This window comes from Notothenia coriiceps, unplaced genomic scaffold (assembly GCF_000735185.1).
Source record: "Notothenia coriiceps isolate Sejong01 unplaced genomic scaffold, NC01 NC01_scaffold00035191, whole genome shotgun sequence".
Lineage (NCBI taxonomy): Eukaryota > Metazoa > Chordata > Actinopteri > Perciformes > Nototheniidae > Notothenia > Notothenia coriiceps.
The window spans coordinates 1-9,903 of NW_011367892.1; the positions used below are offsets into that span (position 1 = coordinate 1).

The 9,903-nt window shown below is 38.1% G+C and overlaps 2 protein-coding genes across 2 annotated transcripts; both read right to left on the reverse strand.

The window, feature by feature from the left end:
- Nucleotides 1-155: 155 nt before the first annotated feature.
- On the reverse strand, nucleotides 156-4,564 carry LOC104962646 (UPF0704 protein C6orf165 homolog). The gene is made up of 5 exons (XM_010791100.1): nucleotides 4,396-4,564; nucleotides 2,828-2,911; nucleotides 2,382-2,472; nucleotides 1,355-1,543; nucleotides 156-513 (listed from the first exon to the last, which is right to left on the reverse strand). Exons 1-5 carry the CDS (start codon nucleotides 4,501-4,503, stop codon nucleotides 266-268), a joined length of 720 nt encoding a protein of 239 aa, XP_010789402.1. The 5' UTR covers nucleotides 4,504-4,564; the 3' UTR covers nucleotides 156-265.
- A 1,344-nt stretch (nucleotides 4,565-5,908) lies between these two features.
- On the reverse strand, nucleotides 5,909-9,697 carry LOC104962647 (actin-like). The gene is made up of 2 exons (XM_010791101.1): nucleotides 9,100-9,697; nucleotides 5,909-7,894 (listed from the first exon to the last, which is right to left on the reverse strand). Exons 1-2 carry the CDS (start codon nucleotides 9,179-9,181, stop codon nucleotides 7,662-7,664), a joined length of 315 nt encoding a protein of 104 aa, XP_010789403.1. The 5' UTR covers nucleotides 9,182-9,697; the 3' UTR covers nucleotides 5,909-7,661.
- Nucleotides 9,698-9,903: the final 206 nt, after the last annotated feature.

The following is a 9,903-nucleotide window of genomic DNA, read 5'->3' on the forward strand; positions in this document are numbered from 1 at the left end:
TCTGTGCTAAATAACTTTGCCATCACACTCAACTTGATAATGGATTGACTGCAGGCCCGCCCCTTCCTACACGCAGATCACGCAGACTGCGTGGGGCCTCAGCTCGGGGAGGGGGCCTCACCTCGCGGAGGGGGCCTCACCTCGCCGAGGGGGCCTCACCTCGCGGAGGGGGCCTCATCTCGCGGAGGGGGCTCATCTGATGCGCAAATGCGGCGCAATTAAGTGCGTTACAGTTTCACCGCAGCAAGGCTCTGGTGCTCCCAGTTCACGCGCGTGCCCCCCCGCCCCCTGAATAACATTGTCGGTGATAACAGGTATTTTTGTGTGTAGCATGGTGTACTATACTCAGTTCCTGGAGGTCAGTCTCCTCGCCTCCCTTCTTGCTGGCTTTGTTGAACAGTCTGATCCCTGTGACGATCATGGTGAGCTCTCTGAGCTGCTGCTCCTTGTCTCTCTTCAGGAGGACCATGAAGGCTCCCAGCTCAGTCTGAGGGAAGACGCTCTGCAGGGCGGCTGGAACACAACACTCAGAGTCAGGATACACTCAAATCAGCCTGAAAAGCTGGCAAGTCACCTTTTGTAAAATGTTCAACATTTAAACACGAGCATGCCATTTCTTGTTTACAAGGCAACGCTTGATTATAAAGCTGAGAGCAACTCAAAGTGCGTATTGATAACAGCTCGTATGGATGAGAGGGTTGCAGGGCGGCAGCTTTGAAAGGTCGGCTGTGTTTCCTATGTCTACTTATTTTGCTTGTGTATATGTCATGTAATGCTACTCATTGCCAATTAGTGGGGTTTTTTAGTTATCTTTTGTCTAATTATGTTTTTGTTTGTTTAGTAAGGGAGCTGTACTGTATGTATGTTCTTTCACGTGGTACAGTATGTTTGTGTGTTGTACCATGTTGTTCTGTGTTTCTGCCTTTTGATCACAAAAAATCTAAGTCATTCAAACTAGCTGCACCTTTACCAGTTTTGATAACACTTAAATGCATCAATAATTATAATCAGAACATATCATATTATTTTGAAATGGACCAATCTGCATGAGTCCTTTACTTTTGGTACTTTAAGTATATTTTGATACTAATACTTCTTAATATTATTTGAGTAACATTTTGAATGCAGGACCTTTACTCGTAACAAAGTATTCCTACACTCTGGTACTTCTACTTTTACTCAAGTACAAGATCTGAGTACTTCTCCCTCCTCTGATTGATTGACTGAAACATTGCTTGTTAATTTTTTAAGTGGCACCGCCCTTTAGCCTGCATTCCAGCCAGGTGTTATGCTGTCACTGCACTTTAACTGCCAACAGTTCCCCAGAAACTGGAAAGACTTTGGGAAGTGAAACCTGTAGCCTCTTTCAGGGCGGTGTCATCTGTAGGTGAGCCCATGCCGGAGCGCAGCTGGATGTACGTGATGATTTTACAATACAAGGCGTCAAATTCCTCTCGTGTTTTCACTCTGCTGTCAGTGATCTCTCTGCTCACTGAGCTCAGCCTGGACTCCAGCACCCGGTGGATCTCCTCTAGAAACTCTCCTGCACAAACACAAGTACCTGCTTAGTCCTGAGTTTCATCTTTAAGAGTTAAGAATAAAGAAATCTAATTATTTCCAAGCAAAAGCCATTCGGGGAAAAAAACATTTGTTATACGTATGCTCCCCTTAGGCAGATCTTTCTACAGTCAGAAGCCTGTGCACAGCTTATTGATGAAGACAGGTAAAAAGAGCATTTCTATAAACCAAACACGACCAAATAAAGGCCTAAGCCTAAATACAATCTGAGCTGTACCTGGAACAATACATTGAATTGAATGATCATGTTTAAGCTATGTGCTTGTAATACCTGTTCAAAATATAAAAGTCTTGACCGATTTTAAATAAAAACATTTGGTTTTAACATCTAGACAGTTCTTTACAGAGTGCATCACTTCAAAGGAAATATGCTTAGGTGTAAAGTGAGGCAGCAGGATTTACATCAGGGTGATTTGGTCATATTTAGATTTTTGATTTCAGCATGGTTCAACCAACCTGCGTACAGAAGTGACAAACATATATAATGCTCTTCACGCTTACAAACGAGTGGTAGAATTAACTATCTATCAGCAGCAACCATTTTGATAATAAATGTATTGTTTAAGTCATTTATTAAAGACAAAGATAAATATGATCTCTGTTTGCTGTTTTATTGGGATTTGTAAAGTTGGTTGGGCATTTCTCCCTCATTTCAGGTACAGACGTGAACATCGTTGTTTAATCAAACAAATGATCCCAAAAATGAATTGATCATTATCACTACTTATTAAAAGGATCAACCCATGCACCAGAAACTCAATTCACAATGACAAAGATGGCATTAGTTCGTGGGTAACACTTACGCCGGGAGGTGTAATTCATGTCGAAGTGCACTTGCATTTTGATTGTGTCTAGGGACGGGCTGCACTCTTCCATCAGTTTACCCAGACACAGCTGCAGGATATATTGCAGATGAATATTAGAAACACAAGACAGCATGTTGAAACGGTTGCTTCCAGCCCTGTGAACAGCATCATGTTCTAGCTGGCAGTGTGGAGACGGCTGGTAAACACTTCACTTGTTCACATTGTTCTCTTGTCTTACATAGTAACACTACTCAAAAAACATCTCATTGATATGTATTTTCTCTTGGAGACGTAAGGTCAGATAGCTTTTATGTGAGTATATTGGGATACTCACATCACAGGTAACTTGTCATTGTAACAGGATACATGTTTAAAGCGACCCTCCCAACCATGTTACGAACTCAAATTGGGCTGTCGGAGTGAAGTCCAGTTTAGTATCTCACCTCTTCCAGTTTCTGGACATCTTGTTTGGTCAGTGTTCGATCAACATTGAAACAATTCCTTGGGTCCAGCACAACAGCTTTCACCTCAAAGAAGAAGAAAAGAACGTTTTCAGTTTGGAGTAAAGAGTCACCTATGGGTGCCAAGCTAGGATAAAGAGGAGCGTTTAAAGACATGATATCCTTACAGGCAGTTGGGAAAAGTACATTTACTCAAATACTTTACTTAAGTACATTTTTGAAGTACTTTCAGAGTTTCTCCTGGGTTTACTGCTTCGAGGGGGGGGGGGGGGTTAGGGTTAAAATATCTTTCTATTACTCCACTAAATTACATTTAAAACACGTTAGCTACTTTTCAGAACGTTTACATAATGCATCTCTAAAATAATCCACAAGCGGACTAACTGTGTAAGGTACGAATTTGTAAAATGATCCTAAATATTAAAAAAAGTCAATATTTTTTTGTTATAGAACTTTGTTTGTTTACAAGAGTCAAATGCTACTTGACGCGACAACATTATTTCATAGTCATAAACAATAAAATATCTTTCTATTACTCCACTACATTACATTTAAAAAACGTTAGCTACTTTTCAGAACGTTTACATAATGCATCTCTAAAATAATAGACAAGCGGACTAACTGTGTAAGGTACGAATTTGTAAAATTATCCTAAATATTAAAAAAAGTCAATATTTTTTTGTTATAGAACTTTGTTTGTTTACAAGAGTCAAATGCTACTTGACGCGACAACATTATTTCATAGTCATAAACAATATATATACCCGCATATACATGAATGCAAGCTTTGTTTCAATGAGCATGGTCAAATGGAGACCACATCCATAACACTAGTCAAGATGACCCTACAGCCCGTGCCGACTGGAGTCAATGAGGTACTTTTCCCACTACATTGACTATAAAGTCTTTGAAGATCTGGAAAGATTCACCAAAAACAAACTCGTTTTTTATTGACCAAATAAACAGCAATGTTCAGATAAATTACTTATTTATGTTTTAAATAAAGGTGAATGTATTAATATCACTCTATAACCATAATACGTTACATAGTCTATCTGTTCATTCTGGCTGTCTTTTCAAATGAAAATGGTCCTGGCGGCCTCTACAGTGGACATACTGTAACATTTAAAAATTAAATTAAAAAAAAGTCTAAATTGCAAGATGTTTTTTTAATCCTAAATAGGTAGGAAATACAAAAATAAAGAAGATTGGAAAACATTTGTTTTCCTCGGTTCCCAGGAGGATATATATATATATATATATATAATAGTAAATCACACATGGAGGCAATTCTTTCAGAATTAATACTTTATATACTTTCCCTACATTTTGCTGTTGTCACTTCTGCGCTTTAACTTAAGTAAGATTATGTATTGGTACTTGTACTTCAGTGAAGAATTTGAATACTTCTTCCACCTTACTGATTACAATGTGTAAGTAAGAACTAAGGTACTAAAGCATTAACATACAGCAGGCCTTGGCTGACGTCACTGGTAAAACTAACTCTCGGTAGCTAACTTGACTAGCATGTAAGTAAACACTTTACTGACCATGAAAGCGACCAGAGTGTCCGACACCGCGTGCCCTCTCGCGGCACACTGCTGCACTATCTCACGGATAATGTTTTTAATCACGCTCTCTGCGTGAGCCCCAGACATTCTGACCGACAGAAAGTTATTTAACTACCCTAGTTTTAATGTGTGCTGATACAGCTAACGCGGCATCAAAAGCTGCCTGTTGATAACTGGTTGCCGTGGTAACATTGCGTGCACACTGAGGGATGTATTACTTGACACCCCCGTGTCCACTAGAGGGCGCTATAATCTAACTGTTCCTGTTTTTGCAAGACCAAGGTGGATTTCAAGACTGACTCATGTCTGAATGCCTTGTTGGGATGTGTGATGAAGTAGATTCCTCCTCAGATATTGGAGTTAAGTACAGTTCTGAGGTAGAAATACTTGTACTTTAACTAAGTAGTTATCTTTCACTACATTTTGGAGGCTAATATTGTACTTTTTACTTCACTAGATGTATATGACAGGTTTAGTTGGTTCAGATTCAGATTAAGCTAATACTAAACATAAACAAACTAATAAATAAACATTGACACACAATTATAGGTTTAAATATCCAGCAACAGTATACAAAGTAATTTAAATTTCAAAGTCATTTCAATTAACTCCATCTTTACCAACCGTGATGCATCAACAATCATAATACAGTCGTTTAGTCTGAAATGGGCCATTAAGTAGGCTACTTTTGGTACTCAATATGTATTGATGCTATATATTGATAGTGTTATTGACTTAAGTAACATTTGTAATGCAGGACTGTAAATTAAGGGGAAGCTTTTATAATTTAGTATTACTACTTTTACTTATACATCTGAGTACTTATTCCACAACTGTCTAAAGTTGATCAAAGTAACACCATTACATTTTATTCTTGGCAGTATGATGTACTGTAATATTTCATTTCTCACTTTGTGCAAAAACACATTTTAAAGAATCAGTCCAGTAGCATTAAAGCCATAGAACCTGATCAGTAAGGTATTGCGTAACATATTCAATCTAACAAATATACATGACACTTGCAAAATAATTGTTAATACATCTGCCATAAACACTATTGTTTGAATGTTTTTTAGTTTTTTTTTGCTGGCAATACAGAGGGTTGCTGTGATTTCCAAGTTTGAAACTAGTTTTGAGTTAGTGCCAATAACAGAGGGCCTCAAATATATATATATATATTTTTTAAATATCAAATCCGCCTCTGCGGTTATTACCATGGTGAGGTAGCTCTGACACTGAAGCTAGAAGCCAAAACAACAACATTTGTTTAGCTAGATGTTAAGAGGAATTTTAATTAAATCAGTTATGATTTAACAAGTACATTAACTGAGTGGAGCAAGTTATTTTAAAATCAAATGCAGTGCTTTACACTAAATTAATATGATTAGTACAAATTTCATTTCAACTAGAGTATTTCATTTTGATGTGAGTTTTAACCCCAGATGTAACAAAGAGGCTGTCTGCAGAACAAAAAAGGGACAGCACAAAAGAATAAGGATTAAAATATTTATTGTTATAAAAAACAAAAACAGACTAGACATAAATACTATGGTTTTGTTCACATGATTACCCTGTGCTTGGAGAGACAACACATCTTAAAACATAAAGACAAGAATACATGCACAAAAGGCTCAAATAAACAACATGCAACTACATGCAAATGATAAACAGTCAAAAAAGAACATAAGAGTATAAATATACACAGGTTCGGCAGAGGGCTTTAAGGATCCACGGTGAAAAATAAAAACTTACACGTTTTGGCACTGTTGGCACACTTCACTGATATCGACACTACTGTACAAGTTTAAAAAAATCCACACAAACACGGTTTTCATCTCAGATAACATTTGAGAAAAAACAAACAAATGAGTGGCAATACACTGCACTCAAATAGAAAACTTTAGACACCACACTGTACCTGCAGCAGTAGCATTAACATCTGCTGATTCAACAGACTGAGATCAAGTGACAGGCACAACACGTCCATACTGTACATCACATCTTCCTCCATGGATCTGCACTTCCTTACCAGATACATACATATGTTCTAACCAAAAGTTGACTTAAGTGCAGGGTCATGAAACATCTGAGTAACACAGGACTCAGCAGTTTTCTAGAACACATGCTTCTTATAACACAAATCCACATTTCATCCCTCCTGTAAATATTACTGCAATAGTAAGTGGTTTTGTTCAAATATGTTTTTGCTTTGATTTGGAATTACTAGGGCCACTGCTAGGGAAAAAAAACATGTAAGAAATTGAGAATAAACTATTACATCCCAAAATGTTCAATCATGAAAAATACTTTGAAAAACATCAGGATATAAACACAGGAAAAAAAACTTAAAAAGTAATCATTTTTGAGGAAAAAAGTTGTAATGTTACAATAAAATGTAAAAAAAAAATAGTAACATTTCAAGAAAAAAATCTGGGAAAAAGAGCAACATCATGAGCACTAAGTCATGGTATCATGAGCACTAAGTCATGTATCATGAGCACTAAGTCATGGTATCATGAGCACTAAGTCATGGTATTATGAGAACATATTTGTCCTAACATTGGCCCTAAAACTCATTGTAGAAATGATTGAATGTCCGTGCAGCTGTGTCATTGTGAACATGACACAGCTGCACTGGCCCCGGTTTCCAAATGAATGCAACCATCACCATGTCTAACACACAAAGACAGTTTGTTGTAGCAAATTAATAAAAAAATTGTTGAATAAATACACCATAATTTGATATTAGATTAATACATATTTTTGGAGTCAGCATATTTAGTTCTCCTCATGTCCCTCATATGCTTATCCTGGAAACAAAGTTGGCAGACATCGATTAAAGGCCAGCATCAATTCTAGTCCAAAAAACATCAATAAACTTCTGCTTAAATTATTGAGACATATATATATATATATATTCCCAAATAGGAAACTTTAGACATAGGTCAAATGTATTGAGGGACAATAACATGGACTGACAGGAATTGTATGACACAAACTCCAGTTTCCTCCCTCCCAGGTTTTGTGGATCAAAGTAGAAAAGCCGTCAAAAGAGCAGCAGGTCAAGAGAAACCCTTGTTTCTCTTAAATGTTCACAAATGAGGATCCACACTAATGAAGAGAGGGTAAACTTAATACATAAAAAGACAAATATAAAAAAAAAGGGCTTATAATGAATGGCTCATACTATCCATGACACTGCATTAGAGCTGTGTGATATTGCACTTAACGTTCCTCAGGCCGTCTCAAAAGCACTTCCTGAAGACGATCTGCGGCCCGTGCTCCTCGTATTCCTTCTGGCTGATCCAGGCGGAGCTGAAGGTGGGCAGGTTGGCCAGCACTGCCCCCCCGCTCCACACTGAGAAGTCTCTGTCCTTGGGGCTGGTGACGTGAACGCTCTCCCCCGTGTCCGTGGGAACCAGTCCTTTGATTTCAGCCTGGAGCCGCTCAGGAAGGCCGGGCAGCAGAGTGTTTCCGCCTGCAGCGAGAGAAGGCATTCAGTAAAGAGTGGGACATTAAGAAAACTGAATCAAAGCATCAACACTACTGTGCAAGTTTTTAAAATCCATTCAGACAACATTTGAGAAAAACAAGAAACATTGGTGGCAATACACTGCACTCAAATAGAAAAGGTTAACTTTAGACAGCACACTGTACCTGCAGCAGTAGCACTAACATCTGCTGATTAGAACAGACTGAGATCAAGTGACAGGCATAACACATCCATACTGTAAATCACATCTTCCTCCATGGATCTGCACTTCCTTACCAGATACAGAAACATGTTCTAACCAAAAGTTGACTCGGGTGGAAGATCATGTAACATGACTCAGCGGTTTTCTAGAACACATGTTTCTTATAACGCAAATCCACATTTTGTCCATCTCCTGCAAATATTACTGCAACAGTAAGTGGTCTTGTTCAAATATACCGGTTTGAGCAAGAGAAATAATTCAGAAAAGAGCATCACGTTAACTGGAATGGGGGGGTTCAAATTCCTCCCATTTCCACCTTATAAGGATACAACCAAATAAAATAAATCACCAAATAAGAGGAATAAAAAAAAGTACTTGTACTGTAATTTCATGACTAGTTTAATTGACCACTCAATGCAATTTGTGCCTCCTGATTCTTTCTAATTTGACCAATGCATTCGGCAACTCTTAAAAAGCAAATACGGATGAGCCATAAAATCATATTCCTAAGTGTTGAAATCACGCTTTTAAGACCTTTTTCCGCATTCCATCTGCAAATAAACTTCATACTGAAGAGTCATTTCTTGTTCTGTTGTTATGCATCACTGATAGATTGTCACATTTATTGAAGATAAATAAATGTGGCATAAATGTACCGTTAGTGCTCCACAAAATTACATATACAACTTATTCCTCAGTTTAGAATATTTACCTCTCAGATTGACTACAAAGACAGTCTTTAAAATAACTTGTTAGTGAACAGCGGTATCTGCTGATTTCAAGCTTAAACTCTGAACATAAACAGTGTCTGCAGCCTAAGTAACCATGGCAATCTAGCCAGGTTAAAAGAGAGCCACTTAGGTACTATAGAAAACTCTGGCTTTAGGCTCATCATACCTCGCTCTGATCTGTCTTCATATTAAACCCCTCCTCAGGATTAAAGCATGGCAGCAGTCAGTGCAACAGCTTAACAACAACCCTCCGTTACCTGACAGGACGATGTTTCCCAGGAAGCTGCGCCGCAGGTCAATGTCTGAGCTGAGGATTGACTTGTAAACGCTCTCATGCATCCCATAATGGTCCTGTCCAATCAGCTCAGGTTTGAAGAGAATCTCAGGGGCCCTTGAGGAACAGGGGAAGTTATGAAGCTAGTTGAGTAGACTGTTAGAAGAGACATCTGCCCTCTGAAGTGAGCTTTGACATTATGATTGTACAGATTAAGTCAGATTTATCCTTAAACTGGTGATTCCTGTCCTGACCCATGTTAGAATCATGACAAACGTCAGCAATGCCTGGGAGGCAAGTTCACTTGAACCGCAGACTCTCAAGTTTCCAAGCCGAGTCCCCCACATGCTATTTAGCATTAGACACTAGCTGAATGTTCGTGTTACATGTTATGTTTTGTGTCAAACATCAAAGTACTGGATAGTAAAAATTACATGAAGATTGAAAGTCTTTCAATATGCTTTGCACTTTCAAGCAGTGGTGTAAGGTAACTAAGTACATGTACTCAAGTACTGTGCTTAAGTCAAAATGATGAAGTACGTGCACTTTACTTGAGTATTTCAATTATTTGCTACTATGTACTTCTACTCTACTACAATTTAGAGGTAAATGGTGTACTTTTACTCCACTACATGTATTTAATCCCTTTAGTTACTTTACAGATGTGGATGAATGATGTGAAATATAATCAAGTGTTAAATCAGACTTTAGTTCCACCTGGAGTAAATTCACAAGCTACCCTACAGTATACAAAGTCATTCAAACTAGCTGCACCTTTACCAGCTTT

Bases quoted from the DNA above. Each gene is read 5' to 3' on its own strand.
- LOC104962646 (XM_010791100.1), bottom strand. From the start codon at position 4,503: ATGTCTGGGGCTCACGCAGAGAGCGTGATTAAAAACATTATCCGTGAG. The intron at 1,544-2,381 runs GTAAGTGTTACC...GTGTTTGTGCAG, and splicing joins CATGAATTACACCTCCCGGC to GAGAGTTTCTAGAGGAGATC. The intron at 514-1,354 runs GTTTCACTTCCC...GTTGTGTTCCAG, and splicing joins CGCCCTGAAAGAGGCTACAG to CCGCCCTGCAGAGCGTCTTC.
- LOC104962647 (XM_010791101.1), bottom strand. From the start codon at position 9,181: ATGCATGAGAGCGTTTACAAGTCAATCCTCAGCTCAGACATTGACCTG. The intron at 7,895-9,099 runs GTAACGGAGGGT...CTCTCGCTGCAG, and splicing joins GGGAAACATCGTCCTGTCAG to GCGGAAACACTCTGCTGCCC.